The sequence below is a fragment of the Protopterus annectens genome, chromosome 13.part0 (assembly GCF_019279795.1).
Source record: "Protopterus annectens isolate FY-2018-M chromosome 13.part0, PAN1.0, whole genome shotgun sequence".
Lineage (NCBI taxonomy): Eukaryota > Metazoa > Chordata > Ceratodontiformes > Protopteridae > Protopterus > Protopterus annectens.
The window spans coordinates 542,177,900-542,197,738 of record NC_056747.1 but is presented as its reverse complement, the minus strand read 5'-3'; the positions used below and the strand labels follow the sequence as shown (position 1 = coordinate 542,197,738).

The 19,839-nt window shown below is 35.2% G+C and overlaps 1 protein-coding gene across 2 annotated transcripts in view; it reads right to left on the bottom strand.

Moving 5' to 3' along the window:
- Nucleotides 1-19,839, bottom strand: part of LIMK1 (LIM domain kinase 1) — a 1,196,288-nt gene that overhangs the window by 257,040 nt on the left and 919,409 nt on the right. For both annotated transcript variants that reach the window (XM_044054185.1, XM_044054186.1), the window contains one exon: nt 2,078-2,183. In XM_044054185.1, the coding sequence (XP_043910120.1) occupies nt 2,078-2,183 (106 nt within the window). The remainder of the gene's footprint in view (nt 1-2,077; nt 2,184-19,839) is intronic.

Below are 19,839 nucleotides of genomic sequence, written 5' to 3'. Positions count from 1 at the left end.
AAGATAAAAAAAATGCACTGGTAAGTCACTCCTATCTCTTCTTTAATAGGTTAACTCTCTGTATCACCTGTACCACTTCTGTTAGTCACCCGTCAACAGTGCTGCTGCATGCCCTAGTAAACTACTTGAAAATTTCCTATGACAATTGCCATTTTCTCATGATGCCACACATTCTGTCCTGCTCATTTTGTCACTGGACGTCTTTGCATTATGCAAAATAACCTAATGCCGGTAAAGATAACATTCTATCTAGCATGTAACTCTTTAAGATGTTACTGTATGCCCTCAGATTACATAAATGCTGTACTAAACAATGAATGTAGACAAATCCAACCTACTCCCCTGCGACAGAAAAAGTTAACAATGACTTCACTTGAACTTCACATTTTCTTCTGCTAAGTTCACCCTGTTCATGAATTGCAAGTGGAAACTCAGTTATTATAAGACACTGGGCTGCAGAAGCTGTAACTAGGGACAAAATCCCATTCAGACCTACATGCATGCTATATGACCCCATTGCATTTCTAGGTGGCCTTTACAGAAAATATCTGTGGTCTCAGTGGGCCCACATGCTTAGTAAAATTAAACTTAACACATTTTCACATTTAACCCAATAATTCCAAATGGTTTTATCAGTCTGCATCTGCTACACAACACACAGTGTGAAACCATTGCATAAGACATTGCTTAAATAAATCCTTATAGACTGCTGTTTATTTTTTGTCCCCCCAAAAATCCCCCTGCTGAATACTTTATATTACTCCTTTGAATATTTAGACTCCTGTCACATTCTCTAGTTGATTATATCTTTGGTGTTTTTGTATGTGTGTGTGTGTGTGTGTGTAAGTGGTAGGGGGTCACTAACAAGACATAGGAAGTGAAGTCACTTCTGTGAGGTCGCTGAGAAGACTGCTAAAAGAAGTAATGTGTCTCACTTTGGAAATCATATTACTAGTCTTTCTCTGTAGATGATATCTATACATCTGAATGCCACAATATTACATGAAAAGAATGAATGATTTTCTAGATGACAGGCAACTGAAACATTAATGAGGCTGCAATGAGTATTATCCAATCATGGATTAATGCACATTAATGTAGTTTCTGTACAACAATGAGGCGGTGGTAAGAAAGGACAGACACCTCAAAAGGATGTTAGGTACTCTATTTGAAGAGGTGTTTGAATCGAAAGGGGTTAAGCTATAAAACTGAAGATTACAGTCAAATGTTACTAGATGAAGCATTGCTTCACAGGACAGAAGAATCCTTAAGCAGACCTCCAGTAGAGGTGATGGGATTCAAGAATGTAAAAGATACAGCAGTACAGGATCATGGTGAAAACGGGAAAACAAAAGGTGTCATTGACTGGCTATATCCTGCAACAGTAGCTGAGATAGCAGGGAACAGACATTCTTTAAAAGCCTGCAGACCTTGTGAACTGTCAAATTCTGCATGTTTAAGCATGAAGATTTCTACTACTGCTGCTAAGAAAAGTTTTTGACAATGACATATAAGCATCAGAACATATTGTCAAGCTAATAGTTTACATATTTTATGGCAATGTCATTCTAGTAAAGGGCTTGAGAAGTAGAATGGACTCTTGAGATGTACTATTTTTAGCCAAACAGAGAGCTAACAGAGACCACTGCAGGGTGAAATGCATAGTAGAAAATTCTGCGGGAATCTGAATTTTAAGCTTCTCTGTAAGTAATGAATCACATCCCTTCCCAGATCTAATTCTGGAGCACTAATTAGAGAAACTTCTATGCTAGTAGGTTGTTTAGAAAATACTGCTTTTTAATATCATGGTCTTACCTCTCCTCTAATGTTCGGTCAAGGTAATATATAGCTATACTAGACAATGCATCCAACTTAAAGAAAATAATTACATCTTTGTCTGCTACTGAGGATATAGCAAAGAACAGAGATCATCTACTAATAAAGCAACCGAAAAAAATGTGCCTTTAGTGTATTACTTAAGAGAGGGTGCGTCATCGCCCTTCCTGCTCTGGATAGCAAATAATGGAGTACTAAAATCTTTGTTATAGTGAGGAGATGAGCCTTGAACCACTACTACCTCATCCAGTGGAACATTCTTGATAGGCGTCCCATTAATTTCTAGGATCCGATCTCCAACATGGATTGAATTCTTTGCCTCTGGGCTGATGCAGCTTGGATCAACACTGTGGAAAAACAAAAGAAAAAGAGGTGTGGTATGTTATTTTATATGTAACACAATTGTAAGTATGTAGGCAGACAGTCCATTAAATAAAAGCTAACTGGAACAGGAAAAAAAAACAGCATTCAGTTGAGAGGTTCCTGCAGATGTCAGCAGGTTAACACATGGAAGCACTTCTTTCTCTCAAAGCCAAGGATTTTTTTTAAAGCCATCTCTTGCTAAATAACTCCTTTTCCAGCATCAGTCAACCATGTTGGACCTAGCCATAAGAAATCATCTTCCCATATGGTCAAACAGTGGATGTGTGTCCACTACCCATGTCCACCCAGAATGGAAATCTTGCCTTATTCCTCCCACTAAAAATATGTTAAATAGTCGGCTGTCTCTCCATCTTCACTCATTGGATGCAGCTCTGACTTAACCAAAGCATAACCAGGCCAGTGGTCTCTTACAAGAGCAGCTCTGCTTGCTGGGCTGAACACCTGAACTTTACATGGCTTCCACTTCACCATTAAAATTTATTTGTTTTTACAGAAATTACAGAATCCTTAAGGATTAAAAGGTTCTAAAGTTACAGTAATGAAGGGCTATCACAAATCTAGTGGAATATTCCTTAATTGGTCAGAAGTTTAATATTAAAAAAATAAACTTGTTTAGCTTATGATAGACATTTCAAACATTCCTTTACACTGACTACAGAACCCTATCTCCAGTTTAAATTTTCTTGGAAGTTTAGTAGTCTTTCTGTTTCATTTCTAGCAGACAGCATTCATCCTCACCATCACACCCCTACAGTCCTTGTGACTGCAGTCATCTCTGCTATACCTTCCTAAAGAAACACAACTCTGTACATTGAGGGATGAACCCATTCTGTCTCATAACTGCTGCCTGTAGGTACCTTAGAGGGGTATGCAGGTGAATGATCAGAAATTCCTCCTCCTGGGGGCGTGGCCAAGGATGAACACAGGATAGCAGCAGATTTCTTCAGCTCCACCAACTTAACTGCACTGACAGGAAATAATTACTTTAAAAATCAACTAATGAAATAATTTTCTTTCTAAATATGTTTGGAATATCAGTTTCTTGAATAATATCTAAAAAAGAAAGAACATTTTAATAATTTTCCTGTCAGAAATCATCTTGGAAACTTCTCTTTCATCACCTCTGTTCAAAATGAGTTCCAGTAAGGCAAACAGTCAGGATTCCAGCATCAAGAAAGAGCTTCAGTCTCTGATATCTACTATTCAGCAACTAACAACCAAAATGGACAAACTGGATACTAAAAATGATAACTTCATAGAAAAAACTACAAAACAAATGGATTTGTTACATCAAGACTTGCAACAACAGAAGGCTCAGATTACAGGCATAGGAGACTGTTAATGATATGGAGAACAGAATCCAGGAAGAAGAAATTAACATTGAGTTTTTGCTGAAACAGAACACACACCTACAATCCAAACTTGATGACCTGGAAAACAGATCTAGACGCAATAATATTAGGATTTTTGGACTGCCAGAAAATATAGAAGGTAACAACATTACTTCCTTTTTAAATACTTGGCTTCCCAAAACTTTAGACTTGTCAGAAGCATTTTCTTTTGGTATTGAAAGAGCCCATAGGTCCTTATCTAATTTTAACTCTAACAAAAGTATCCTAGATCAGTTATAGTAAGATTTTTATCATCTTATGACAAGGAGATGGTATTAAAATCTGCATGGGCTAAAGCACCTATTAAAATTAATGAGGCAACTGTGCGTTTTGACAATGACTATTCTTCCTTGTTAATAACTAAAAGAAAAGTTTTTGCCATTAATAAGAGAGCTTAAGAAAGCACAGTTCAAAACTTACCTTTTATTTCCTGCCAAACTAAAAATCTTTTACCTGATGGCCCTAGAATTTTGAAGACTTGGACTCAGCTTTGCTGTATATTAAAAAAATAAGATATTAGATAAAATAGAAGATATGGAATGGGCAAGTCCTTCGTTAAAGAGGATGGCAACAGGAACTTCTTGGAAGACTTCAGAGAAGCAAAAAGACTAAAAACAAATGACATGTTCTATATATATTTTTTCTTTCCTTCTCTCTTAATCTCTTCAAATACAGTTACTGCATCTCCAGAAAGCCACAAATATTTTAAAGATTTATTCAAAGTTATTTTTCTGTGTGCAAAGAACTGTTTTGTTTCATAAATAGTCAAACTCTCTGAGGAACAAATAACATGCTATCAATCAACTTGTTTCTCTTTGTGATAAAGAGACCTAAGGTTAGTAATTTGATACATTTTCTTTCTCTTCTTGTTTTAAATAATGGCATTCTTTATAAACTATGCATTTAGTGAGGGGTGGGGAGGGCAAGGAGAGAAGTATGATGTAAAATATGGAAAAAGTGAAATAATAACTTATTAGTTCTTTAAAACTATATATGCTGTTTAAACACTGTTGCTAAATATTATATCATGACTTTATTGCTCATACATGATTACAAATAATATGTCATGATATAATTGCAAATAATTAGAACTAAAATAGTTGTAAGTAATATGTTTCATGTTTAACTTTATTAATACAAACAGCAAGTAATATTTCTTTGTAGATACTCTTTGTAGCTTCCTTTTTTTCTTCTTCTCTTTCTTTTTTTTCTCTACTCTTCCTTTTCTTTTTTTCTCTCTCTCTCTTTCTCTCTTATAAGTACAGTTATATGCTTCTGATAATACTGATATATGTATATAATAAGATTTGTATGAGAAAATGAAATGGGGCATATAAAAATAAGTTGTATAATATGTTAAATAACTGTAGGCTTGGTTTCACTGTCATAGAGACTGTAATGACTTGTAAAATACTTCGTGAAGGTTTTGCACTGTTTAGTTTCATTTGTATTACTAAATGAATGCCAGTCACTTGTATTTACTAAAATTCCCGCCAGAATGTTAAGGGAGACAATTTGGGATGTGGGTTACCTCGTGAATAGTGTCCTCGAGTTGTTTTAAAAGCTTCAACACTCAGAATACACGCAGAGAAGCTGAATGCAGTCATTTTGAACTTTGACCCCTGATTTCACACTGACACATCGCAGATTCAAGAAGAACACTGTTCCAGGAAGTAGAACTGTTGTAAATGCGACTTTGTGATGAAAAACGAACTTTATGACATCTAAATGTGAGTTATTCTTTATAACAACTTACTTATTTAAGATGTAATTTATAAAATATGAAAGTTATAATGATTTTAAATGATTCAGTATGCCATAGTAAGCAAGTGAGATATTTTAGAAGGCATAGAAGGTAAAACATATATACACATGTTTTTGAAAGCTTACATGACTGCAACATATTACTGTATATAAATACTTATGATTTAATCATATATAATGTTATAAATCATTTGACTTATCTAATTGACAAGCACAAGTATCATTATGATTATATCTTAGAAGAAACTGTCATGTGACATATTTTAAAGCAGCAGCTCAGATATATAAAATACAGATGGCTTTCTTCACAATGATTTATGTATAACTAGGAATTTACATTGCTGTGCAGTATGACTTGTAAACATATGTATGAGTATAAATATTTTATTTACTGGCAATAATAAGTATGAGAAGAAAGCTTTGGTGCAAGTAATTTAAAGTTTTTAAAACTGTTAACTGCATTTCTATGGCAGAAAGTAGGAATACCCTAATATATGTAATGTCCGAACCATTATAGCCTAAGTTATTGAATCCAAATGAACATAAGAACTTATTTTTACAAACTTTTAATAAACTAATATATAGATATGCCCCCCTTTTTTTTCTCTCTCTCTCTCTTCCTTTCTCTCTCTCTTCTCAGTTCCCATTATCAAGTTTATTAGAATGCTATTTTCATTATGAGTGTATTTTACAAAATAGATGTACATAGTAATATGAGCTGTTTCTAAATGTTCTTATTTGTTTATATGAAGCTGATTTATAAATTGTTTAGCTTTGTCTTACTAGATAATCTAATTAAATGAGGTTAACTTTAGTTAATAATAGTTAGTATTGAATTGATATGGTGGCAGCTGAGGTACTGCTGCTTAAGATAGGGGGATAACTTGAGTGCTATGTGCTACTCAAAGTTGGAGTTCTTAACTCCAGGCTGGGTGCAATGTTTAATCCTAATATTATTTTCACCTGTTTATTGTTGTTTGTATATAGTTCTGACATCCACAACACATTTTATAAACTTATTGTCACTACAAATAAAAGTGAAGCTTATACAAAATCCCATAAGATTTTCAATAAATACAGCTATAATTAATGGAACACCTAAAGGAGGAGGTATAATATCATTTATTTTGTTAATTGTTATTCTGATTATATGTTTTATATGTTTATAAAAGCTAAATGATTTCTCTAAAAGGAATTTCTTTAAACATTAATGGACTGAATAACCCATGTAAAAGGGCAAGTTTAATGAGATACATTAATTTGCATAGGGCCAACTTAGTATTCCTTCAAGAAACACATCTCCTAAAAAGGATATTGATAAATTAGCCACTAATAAATATACAGTCTTGGTTAGTTCAGAACACACTCAGAAAAAGAGGAGTGGCTATTTTATGGAATAAAAGTATGCCCATACCTAAAACTATTAAGTCTTATAAAGATGATAAAGGAATGTTTTGTATGGTTACAATACAGATTAATGGAAAGACATATACATTAATCAATGTATATTGGATACCAGGAATTGGCATTAATACAGTGAAACACCATCTCAATAAGATCATATCATTTTCTATAGGAGATATTATTTTAGCAGGTGACTTTAATTGTATCCTACATGAAAAGATACTACTACTATAGGAAAAAGGAAAATTACATCTAATGCAAAACATTTAAAGGATTTTGTTAATTTATATCATTTGAATGATATTAATAATCAGATAGATTCAAAATCATTACCATACACTTTTTTCTAACAGATATAAAACTTATTCAAAAATAGATAGAGTCTTTATTTCTAACCAGATGGTTACAGACTTAATTAATTCTAAAATCATTTCGTGTCCTATATCAGATCATAATTCAATTGTCTTTGAGTTTATGATAAAAAGTACTTACAATGTTCAGATCAAAAGGATACCAGCATACTTAACTCAACTAAAAGACTATAAAGATTATATACTTTCAGAAATGCAACATTTTTTAGACTTAAACAGTACACCTGAAGTCTCCATTGTTTATGTTTGGGATGCTTTAAAATCATATTTATATGGACAAAGTATCAGATGGTATAATAATAAAAGGAAATCTTGTGACAAGGAATTACTAGATATTCAAAGCAAATTAGACTCATACAAACATAATAATAAAGAAAATATTATGGACAAAAAAGTAATTGAAGAAATAAATAAATTAAATGAGAAATACAAAGAAATTTTAACTCGTAAAGTTAAAATAACATTAGAGAAATATAAGTTTTTGTCTTACTCAATAAGTCCCAAATACTTACATAGACTTAAAAATAAAACAAAAAGGTTGAATAAATAAAATCATATCAAAGAAATTTTCTCTCCAAGGAAAAAGAAGAATGTTTCTAGTTTACCAGAAATATTAGATGAATTTAGAAATCACTTTCACAAAATTAATCATAATAACATTAACATGGAGCCTAAAGATAAAATAAAGAAATTTATAACTACAAACATGAACAAAAACTTAATAAACAACAGACTAAACTAATGGATAAAAATATTTCATATACAGAGGTTATTACACAAATAAACAAGCTTAAATCAAACAAAGCACCAGGTAATGATGGTATTATACCAGAGATCTATAAAATTCTACCCAAAAGTACTTACTCATTAATACATAAGGTTTTTATTTTGGCCCAAAATGAGTTAACAACTCCCCCATCTTGGCAATACACATTTATTTCACCAATTTTAAAACCCAATAAAGACCCAACCAGATGCACTTCATATAGACCTATTTCATTACTTAATGTTGACTATAAAATGTTTATGAGTATTTTTGCTGATAGATTAAAGACAGTCATCCCAGGCATTATAGATATAGACTAGACAGGCTTTATTGTAAATAGAAATACTTTTGATAATATAAGGAGAACTTTAACGTTAATTGATTTTGCAAATAGGAAAAAGAAAGATTTAACACTTATTAGTCTCGATATAAGTTCAGCATTTGATTCAGTAAGTTGGGACTACTTGTTTATCTTACTGAAGTGCACAAACTTCTCAGATGCATTTGTAAATCTAATTGAACATCTATATAAAGGAGCATTGGCTTACATTAAGATAGGAACATATGTCTCACAAAAATACCCATTTTAAAAGGTACAAAACAAGGGTGTCCACTCTCTCCACTATTATTTACTTTAATAATGGAGCCTTGGGCTAATTTGATCAGAAACAGTACTGATATAGAAGGATTTGATATAGATGAAAATACAATATCTAAAATTCAACTTTTTGCAGATGATGTTCTAATTACAGCAGCTGGATCTAACTCTTCTATGCAGTCCTTATTTGATAAAATGATGGATTTTAAAAATATCTCTGGTTTAATATTCAATGAAGAAAAAACTAAAATATTACCAATATACACATGAAAAAAAATGTCCTCATTAATGATTTTAACAAATATATACCCAACTCAGGTCAGATAACTTACTTAGGTATAATATTAACTAAAGATATCAAATCTATTATACATAATAATTATAGTACCTGTCTTCTTAATATACAAAATCTTTTCAATAGCTGGAACAATATGTTTTTTACCATGGAAGAGAGACTCACAATTATTAAAATGATAGTATCCCCTAAGATATTATACTTAATACAAGCAATAATACTCCCACCTACACAAATAATTATTAAGAAATTGAATTCACTAATGTTAAATTTCTTATGGGCACCTAATAGACCTAGGATTGCATTAAAGAAATATACTAATAGCTGGTCTCAAGGGGGCATTTCATTTCCAGACTTTAATTTATATACTATCTCTTCTATTATAAAAGTTATTACTTTGTTAATAGATCAGTCATATGTTGCAAGATGGAAAGATTACTGGGAACTAATTAGCATTCACTTCATGAAAATCTCTTTAATACATAAAAATATTATTGTAAATAACCCCATGTTATGGTTACTGAAAGAATTTTGTACTTCATCCATTACACCAAAATATGTAGTTAGTTACCCATTAAACATTATTTATCAGTTATCGTAATTTTATATTCATACATCCTAAGTATAAGGAATGGAATTTTATTCTATTCCCTATAATGTATACACAAGGTATGCTTTTGTCAACCACCTCTGAAATAACTCTTTTAGTCACAGAGAATGATCTAAAGTTTTGGTATCAGTTGCTGTCTGATAATAAAGTAAAAAATTTAGGCTTCTTAAAGCAAGAATTTGATTTGAGAGAAACATGTTGGTTAGAAATTCAGACTTTTAGACAACATCTTATTAATAAAATTGATTTAATGTCTTTAACAGTTAAAGAATCTGTTCCAATACTGACTGATTACTTGATATTAAATTTACAACATAGAGTTTCTGATAAAGGTAAGCTCTCATACATACATAAAATTATCAGAGAAGAAACTCATTACAGTTCAGATACCTATTGGAATTATTTCATTTCCCTTAATGGTGAATCACCAAAACAACAAGATAAACAATATATATTGGAATCTGCTTATAAAACTACTTCCATTAATTGGAGACTTTTTACTTGGAAATTTTTACATAGATCCTTCTATACACCTTTAATGATGAATAAAATAAATAATAAAGACAACTTATGTAAAAGATGTAATGTAGAAATAAATGCTGATTGGGCACATATGTTTTATGACTGTATAAAATTGAAGGAATATTGGAACTTAATCAATGATTTTTTGCAGGCCCTTTTCACAGATAATTTCATTGTTTCTAAATCACTTATATTATTTAACACACCTGTTCCTAAAAGTGTTAAAAAAGTTAAGCTTCACTTATTATGGTCTATTCTAGCAGTGGCTAGAAAAATAATAACCAGAAATTGGATTTCAGATACCCCTCCTTCATTTAATGAATTTAAAAATGTTATGACTGAAGTGTGTCATATGGAATTGATGACAATAAAATCAAGAACTACTAGAAAAACATCTTATTATATTGTATGGGATACTTTACAAAACCTGTTAAAAAAATCTTAGTCTCAATAGCATGATATTATAGTTTAATCAATTGATTTGATTTGTAGTGGATGTCTTTGTAAATACTTTGGTTATTTTATTGAATGTTATAACTATTTCTATTTTAATTGCTTGTATAAAATTGTTATGATATTTATTTTGCATGTTAAAAACAATAAACTTGTTTTAAAACAAAAATAAATTCATCCTCCTCCTACAGATAACACTCCTGAACATGCACTAATATCCAAGCTCATTCAGACAGGGAAATGTTTAATGCTGTGACCCAGCACCATGTCACACACTCACAGATCTGGCAATTCTATCTACAGACACTTGTGGCAGCTGGGGGAATGACAACAAATCAAGGATCAGTCACAACCTGCAGGGGGCAAGCCGCAGGAGACCTCTTCACATTTGCAGTCCACTCAAATGATTTCCACACCTCAGACAAATGCAAAGACACCTAACAAAATGAATCACTTTGTATTTATACACATGTGGCCCTTGTACACATGACGTTTTTGTGTAGACTGCTATGTAATAGAGGGACTGCTCAGCTGGTCAATGTTTCTGGGATGAAGCAGCCCTAATGGTTAGGGGAAAAGATTTTACCCACCAGAGAAACAAAAAAAAAATATTACAGGAGCTATCATGGCCTAAGGCGAAAGCAGAAGTATGGAAAATGAACACTAGAGTGCACTAAATCAAACCAAACTCTGCACATTGTGTTCTGGAAGTGTGCGGTATCTCCCCATTTAATTTACCCATCTGTAGTTTAAAAACAAGATGGCTTGCTGTTGCAATTTAGTATCAATGTGATGTCAACATGCCATTAAAGTACATTCTTTTACAGCTGCAGATGGAAGCTGACTGGCTGACAGCAGCACTGACATACTCCTTAGCACACCTTGAACTCAACTTTGTTTTCCTTATAAAGCTCAGAACAATACAAAGGCTATGTGAAACACCTCTACACACAGCGAAGCATTCCAGACACTTCAGAAACTGCAAAAAAAGGCTTAGGGTATTTCTATACCTGTCATCAAAGATGTGAAAGATAAATAAATGTACAAACATCTCTCAGCCAGTACATGTATGTAACATAACCTTTGAACTTGGAAAAATGCTATTAAAAGACCTGAGGTCTATCATATCTACCTAAGTGCTGTAGGTATCCTCCTTCTAGGTGACTAGGATTTCTGTGAAGATCAACTGATTGGAAATGAAGTGCTCTGTCACAACTGGATGAATTTAGCATTTGCTCCAGTCCACTTTGTACTGTTTTAGGGGGAATTTTACACTTGCTTCTGTTGAGCAGCTATGGAGATATTGAGGATCAGGGGATGTGGAGGGTGCAAGGGGGCAGCACCAAATGAAAAAAAATAAGTTATGTACTTACCATAACATTCCATCTGCATTGTTGCTTTTCATGGGAGCGAGATCCGACTCGGCCGCATACTCCAGCATTGGATCCAAAGTCCAAGCTCCTCCCCTACCCATAATTCCCCACTCTCCCTCCTCCCCTCATACTGAGTTAGTTGCTGAATGGCAGCATCCAAACCTAGACAACATGCCTATAAACCTGACACAACCCACAAAAGGCTTATCAAAACGAAAGCTAGCCAGGATAGAGGGGCTATGACTTACGTCCAGTCCACTACACAGCCCACACAAGGCAGGGGGAAGGAGGAAGGGACGGTTGAAGACAAATGAAAAGCAACAACTCAGATGGAACATTATGGTAAGTACATAACTTATTTATCTGAATTTGTTGTATTCATTTGATCTTCAACCTTTGGGTCAGAGTCCCCAGCTACCAATAAACCCTGGGAGGTCCTCATAAAAGATATTCCAGAGCATGGCTCAGCCAAAGGATGCCCTGCTCATGGAAATAAGATCCAATTTATAATGGGAAATAAATGTGTGCGATTATGCCCAGGTCGCCACAGAGCAAATATCATCTAGAGAAACCCTGGACCAAAAGGCTGCAGAAGTAGAAACAGATCTGGTGGAATGCGCCCAGACATTCCCTGGTGGAGAAAAACCTTTGGCTCAATAGGCCAAAGAAATGCATTCTGAAATCCAATGAGCAATTGTAACTATAGAAACAGGCTTCCCCAAGTAAGGTTTAGAAAAGGAAACAAAAAGCTGATCCGATTATGGAAGGGTTTTGTTCTATGCAAATAGAAGTGCAGCTGCCTATGCACACCTAGCAAGTGCAATTTGTACTCCCCTTTATTTTGGAAATTTGGAAAGAAAACTGGCAAATTAATGACCTGGTTAATATTGGATTCTGAGGCCACCTTCGGTAGGAAAGATGGATTGGTCTGCAGGAACACCCTGTCTTTATGAAAGACCAGATAAGGGGGGTTAAAACCAACTTACAAAAGCAATTCACTGGATCCACACCATAAGCTCCATACCTCCACAGGAATAACAGGACCAAAGTTCTTATAAACACACTTCCAAACACAAAGAAAGTTAAGCGCTTTTGTTTCCCTCACCAAAACAGAGACTACTTCAGAATTAAGTTACTCTTCCCATAAGCACCTCTTATGTAATAGGTGTCATTTACATTCCAGTTAATTAATTAGATAATTTACAAATTAAAAATTCTATAGTTAAAGTGATCCACACTGCTCTATAAACTGACATCTTAAAACATTTATGTTAAAAGTATAAAATGTTGAAGCTTTGAGAAAAATACTATAGTACATACAGAGCTCTCTTTTTTAATACTGGAGCCAAAGGAATGTTCTCATCAATACCTGGTGGTGTGTTAGTTTAATTTTATTATCCAAAAAGAAGTCGTGAAAAATCATGGGAAGACTGGGACAATTCCATGTTATAATTGTGTACACTGTATAGATATAAGTAAAGAAGCATTTTTAAGCACCCAATTAGTGGAGAGAATTTTAAATTTAATGCAAGGGGTACTTATATTTCAGAAAACGTGATTTACTTTGCACACTGTATAGCATGCACAAGTTTTTATATTGGTAAAACTAATAAGAGACTTAAGGATAGAATCAGCGCACATCAGTGTCGGCTGGTGACTTCAAATCAAAAGGGGGGGGGTTGCAGGAGATTGTTGAATGGGTGGGGCCAATGGAAAGGGGTGTGGTCAACTAGAAAGGGGAAGAGCTATGCTCAAAACCACAAAAACTGGGACTTTAATTAAATATGCTGTCCTGGGTGCCAAGCCATCATTTTGAGAGTCCAGTCAAGAAGTGTAGAAGAAAAAAATATTTCAACGCATTGGCTACATGACAGCTTACTTAATATCTACATGGAAACAAAAATGTTGTGTGGCATAAAAAAATAAATTCATTTTTAAATACATTACTGGAATGCCAGTCAAAATCAAGTATAAAAAACAAGCAGCACTCAACTCAAACCACTTCTCCTTGCACTGCAGTTCTAATTATAATTTATATTCAAGCTTTATAAAAGTACCAAGTAACATGTGGAAAGTAGCAATCTCTGTGATACCCCCACTTGTAAAAATGTTTCTTATCCAAAGAAGACCTACTGCCTGACCACAACTATCTACTTGTTTCATGGGGAAAACATGACCAAAGTAAAAAATGAACAGCAAACAAGAAACAAGCTCAAGATAAATTGCTTAAGGATGGACCACACATGATAGATTGGCATTCTGTTTAGTTTACTGGTAAAGCCTGCAAAGACTGGCCTTTTGTTTAGTTTATTGGTAAAGCCTGCAAAGATGACTGCAAGTCTCTCACAAATGTAGTAAGCTTCTGAAAATACAGTAATCCTACCTTTTATTATAATTACTTTCATAAGCATTTCAATACCTAAAGCTTATACATTATCTAGTTATGTAAATATTCTCTGCATGGCAACAACAGGATTTAGAAAACAACATGTGAGAGTGCTGTTGATATCCCTATTAGTGGTAATGTAACTACTGTATTTGACTGTAGCTGTATATTTTATACCAATGCCACTGTAGTCTATATTTACAAATAAGGGAACATTTCTATTCAAAGTGCTACTGCATTGTTATTTGTTAATCTTCTTGAGTTTTTACAAGTCACCTGCATGACAACACAAGGCTTCTGTGTACATATGTTAAATAGCTATTCCAAAGCACATGAAATCAGCAGGTGCCTGAAGACTGCTACTAAGATGACATTCTCCACAAAGTTCCTAAACAAACTTCTAGTCTCCCATTCCCAAAAGACAGTATGTTCTACTTCGGCCTTTACTGCTTCGGAAGGCAAACAATAGAATTCATCACTCTGTGCACTCACTGCAACCCACAGTGATTACATGAAGCCAATGGTGTGTACTCGACAATAACATGAAAGTGGCTCAGTGAATGGCTGATGGGTCTCACATTAAATCCTGCTAGTCTTGGACTACAGATCAAATCACTTTAATAGGAAACACAGTTGCAGGCTAGGGAACTGTAGATCTCCTTATCTTGTAAACATTTTATTGGGGTTTGTTTTAACAGCCTAAATGCACACTTTGTGTGTGTAAAATAAAATCCATATGATTTTCCTCAATATTTACACACTGCTATTTTTCATTTACATTTTAATCTCACCAGTACCATGCTTTTCTAAATAAACAGTAATTTAAAATGTGCTCTCATTCAGAAAATACATTGATTAGTATCACACATGTCAAACAAAAGTCCTATAATTGCTGTTTGATCTTGTCCAGGATGTTATCATTCATTTACTATGGAAATTATATTTTCAGGATGGTTTCATGCATTTGAACTTACACTGCTTTTTTTCTGTGTAGAAACAGCATCAAACCCTATATATCTAAAATGACAAACGCAGTCATAAATGACAAACTTTTATCTTTAACTTACATGGCACACATGTGAAACAGTTAAATGTTTTACATAAAACTCATAAATTCATAAAATAGCAAGGTTGCAAGAACACCAAATTGCAGTTAACATCAACCGTATATTTAAAAAAAGAAAAAGGATACATAAAGCTTTTTTGTGGTCAGCTTATGGCTAGGTTTCTCCAAATGTATTTTTAGAGCCAACTATTTAAATCACTGAGATAATCTTGTGTTTCTGTGGCTCAGTGTATCTAGTGAATCATTCATCATTTATGATCACGGAGTCTTTGGTTTCAGAAAGTGTTTTCCCCAACAAGAACCATGTTTCCCTAACATTGTTTACTGCATCTGAAACATTACGCCCTGCAGCCCTGCAGAACATTTTCATTTGTGCAAAGGGCTGCAGAAACCGAATACTGCCTGTGTATATTCAGGCCCTGGAGTGAAAAAATATCCCCATCCTTGTAACATCAATGTCTTTCCTGATGCTCAGCTGAGGTCATTGCCACATTGCAAGCAGTATTAAAATGAGTCAAGATTAATCACGTACATTAAACCCTGCAAGAAAAGGGTGTGAAAGGGATCCGAAATGAGACATTTGTTAAAAGATGAGAGCACTGAAACATGATATACGACAACACTGTCAGGCAGGAGCTCAATGCGTTTTGTTTGCTTTGTAAACAGTTTGGCAATATTGGTACTGCAGACGGAGACCTACTTCTAAAATCACATTTCACAAGTCTAGATTGCTACAAGAGCTGTTGTGAAACTCATGCATGGAGATACACAATTAAGCATTTAGTGATATAAGACAGTGCATTGTTTTAGTTCTAGTACCCGAGTGCAAAGTCCCGTTACGGCAATGTCCACAACCAACAAGCTTAAAGTCCAGTTTCCTCATGCAGATGATTCCATTCAATGCAAAGTCCCGTTACGGCAATGTCTGCAAATGCAAACGACTCCATTCAGTATTTCCCAATGCAAGCAGCAGCTCAAAGTCCTTTCCTAATTTAAAACCAAGCAGCAGCTGGAAGTCCCACATTCAAAGCAGCTCCTGTTTTCCGTGGAATGCCAGGCACGCATGTGTGCATTGCCTCTAGTTCTGTTTGAGCACACACAGACTGCAGACCAATCCCCTTCCAGTCTATGCAGTTGTAACCTGCATAGACTTCTGGGGCATCTGTAGACTGATGTCTTCTTCTGAATTTGGACTGGTTAAACAACAGTCCGGATTAGAATTCCAGAACTCATTAAAATTTTTTTTATTTTGTTTTTTGTACAGTTGGGGGGGTGTGGCTGCAGTCCAATAGCACCAGGCATCACTGGCGCACATATGTCAGATATAAAAAGGAGAGTTTTAACTAATGCTTTCGCAAAACATGTAGAGAACATGGGTGCAGAGCATACATTTAAATTCAGAATTTTTCAAGTAATATTTAGGAACAAAAATGGAGGAGATATGGTGAATAAAACAGAACTGAATGAGTATAGATGGATAAATTCCTTTAGGGCTGACCATTCCCCAGGTCTGAATAGTACTTTGAGCTTAAAACCCATAGTGAAAAATAGGCATAATAACATTTAAAATTATTTATAGATGAATAATGTGGCAAATAATTGTTTTTATGTTGTATGTATTTATGCCTTGTATTTTATACGAGAAGCAAATTTTACTTATAAATAACATGCATTTTAGCCAAGCATATATATTTTTTTTATATGGGCACTTTAATAGCTTTAATAAGCTCAGAACATGTGATAATTAATTGGCTGCTTGTAGGTATTTAAACTCAGAAAGACTGTGGGCAGGATTCACAAAGCCTCCGTGTAAGAGTTATAACTCTTACACGGAGGCTGCAGTTAAACGGAGTGATGTCAGCATGCTTTGCATATTCATGAGAGCATGCTGAATCACACCTAAGGCTAACACGTTCCGTGTAAGACAGTAGGGGGCGTATCTGTAGGCCGAGCCCTGTAAGCGGACACGCCCCCAGAAGAGTAAAAGTTCCCAAAGTAAACACCCACGACAGAGTCCACGGAAATGTGAATAAACACAACACAACACATGCCCCCCACAGACTATGAACATAAAATATATAAATAAACATGTTATATATTTTTTTTAAATTGTAAAAATGTTTAACCGTGAGTGCGCTCGTTTGCGCGGGTGTGCCCGTAGCGCAGCTACAATTAGCAGTCAGTGGAAAAGCATATAAAAACTAAATATGCAAAGTAAGCCAAGAAGCAATAGCGTAGCGGTAGAGATGTTGGCTGAAGAGCAGGCATTCATGGTTCGAGCCCCCACAACACCAATTTTTATTTTTAGCAAAATAAGCACAAAACAAGTCCCTGACAAATATGTACACATAAAACCACATTTTATGTAAAATGTAATGAAATAGCCCATTTATATTGAAGAAATGTGAGGTAACAAAAGAATAAAAAATGCCAGATGTGCCCATAGCTGAGCTACAGTTTAACAGGGTGAGTGCATCTGCCCGTACGTGAGCAGTGGTTTAACTGGTGCAAAATGAGTGCCTGTAGTTGAGCAGTGGTTTAACACGCTGAATCTAAGTGCCCCTAGCTGAGCTGAGCGTAATATGCGTGCCGATAGCCAAATGAGGTGTAAACCAGCATACCCCGTTTGCGCGGAGCTGCGCACCGCGCAAACAAGCTAACCGACGGGCAACGTTGAGCAAGCCGTATCAAAACTGCCTTTACGCAGACACACCCCTCAGCATGTCTAGACAGTCATGAAAAATAAAAAGTAGTGGCCAGGTTCGAACCCAGGATACTATACACCATAGTCAAGGTACCAAGCCACTAAGCCATGACAGCAGTACCTATAAATGCAATAATAGCTAATATATAGGAATGAATACAAACTGGAGCATGACAATGCAGGTTTACTGAAGTTGATACAATTCCAAAATGGCCAATCACAGATATGTGTGGGAAAAACGGACTATATAAGCCCCATAGGCGGGAATACACAGCATAAACGATTGTAGAACTGAACTGCAGGCAGAATGACAGGAGTAGGAGAGTGTAGTTGCTTTCGAGCACAGAGGTGGGGCGTTGTGGAATCCAGGTACATGGTCTGGCTCCTAGTCCACAATCATGAGGCCCAACTCATGCAGGGCCAGGTCCTCTGGGGAGCATACAGAGCTGAGGCGTGGGACCGGTTGGCTCATGATCTCACCAGTGCCACAGGGATTCCAAGGACTGGTGAGCAGGTCCGTCACCACCATGCGGACCTGAAGAGACGCAAGCAGGACCAACTGAACCTTTGGATCCAGGAGGCCCGGCAAATGCCCAACGCCCCACTACTGAGTAAGTTACATTTAATTATGTATGTAACAAATTAAACTAGCTGATATTATGGAGATGTGTATTCCAATATTACTTCATTTATATTACAGCTGCAGGTGTCCGTTCTACAAACCGCAGAGCCTATGGCGATAGGCTGGTGCGGTTGCACATCCAGGCAGGTCAGTAATACACTACCATTAACTGTAAAGAAATATAAAAATATGACAGTCAGCAAAAGAGTGCAGTGTAGTCACTAAGGAATAAAATGTGCAAGTAACAGTGTGAAAGTGTCTGCAAGTATTGCTTGATTACAAAAGTGTGTTTCAGCCTGTAAGCCAAACAGAAAAATGAAAATTTCTGACATACATTCTGAAATAAAAATGCCCCACCTGTAAGAAAATAGTACACAACCTGCAGCAGGCTGAAAAGTATAGCTGCAGAAGATGATGAAATCACATGTGTGAAATATATCCCTGTTGAAATACTGAAACATGACAGAAGTGAGACTGCTGGAAAGGATTGTAATAACTACAGGTAAAACATGTCAATAAAGCCTAGAAGTAAGTACCATCCTGAATAGTAAAATGAAAACAAGTGAGAGAGTGTGAGAAAGTGTCATGAATCCAGCAATACAGTAGTAATAACCCCTGAATAAAGTATACTGCAGTCAAGACAGAATGAAATGCATGTGAGAATCAAAACCAAACAGCAAAATCTGTTCAAAGTGTTGCTGCATCTGGAATGTGTATCCCAAAATCTGGATATGTTGCTCTCAGTCTGCAATATGCAGATAGTATGATTGTCTGATATACCAAACATCCACACTTGTCTACAGCTATATAAAGCAAATGTAGCAGGATGATGTAGCTGAACAAAGCTAGATATGAAATGTGTATGAAGAACAATAAAATGTATATTGATGTTGCAGTAACAGTCCTGTCACCAAGTTGAAATAGTTATCATATAGGAAAGTGTAGTTAGAACAGTAGTGTGTATATATCTGTAGCTATTAGAACTGTACAGCATATGTATTGGTATTTGAAGGTGTTAATATTATTTTCTTCACCCCACCCTATAACCACATATAACCCATTCCACGTGAAAATGGTATGTGCAATCACAATTAACACCCCTGGACGTTTGTCCTGTTGGGTCATATATATTTGCATGTCCGTTGATGCATCTGCCCTGTTCATACATCCAAACCTGATGGCCTGTTGCCATCAATTAACCCTGCATGTTGTTGGACTGTGCATTGCTGTTCAAATTATGCATGTGTTATGCACGCTGTTCAATGGTGTGAATATCTGGGTGTTTGGTTAATGG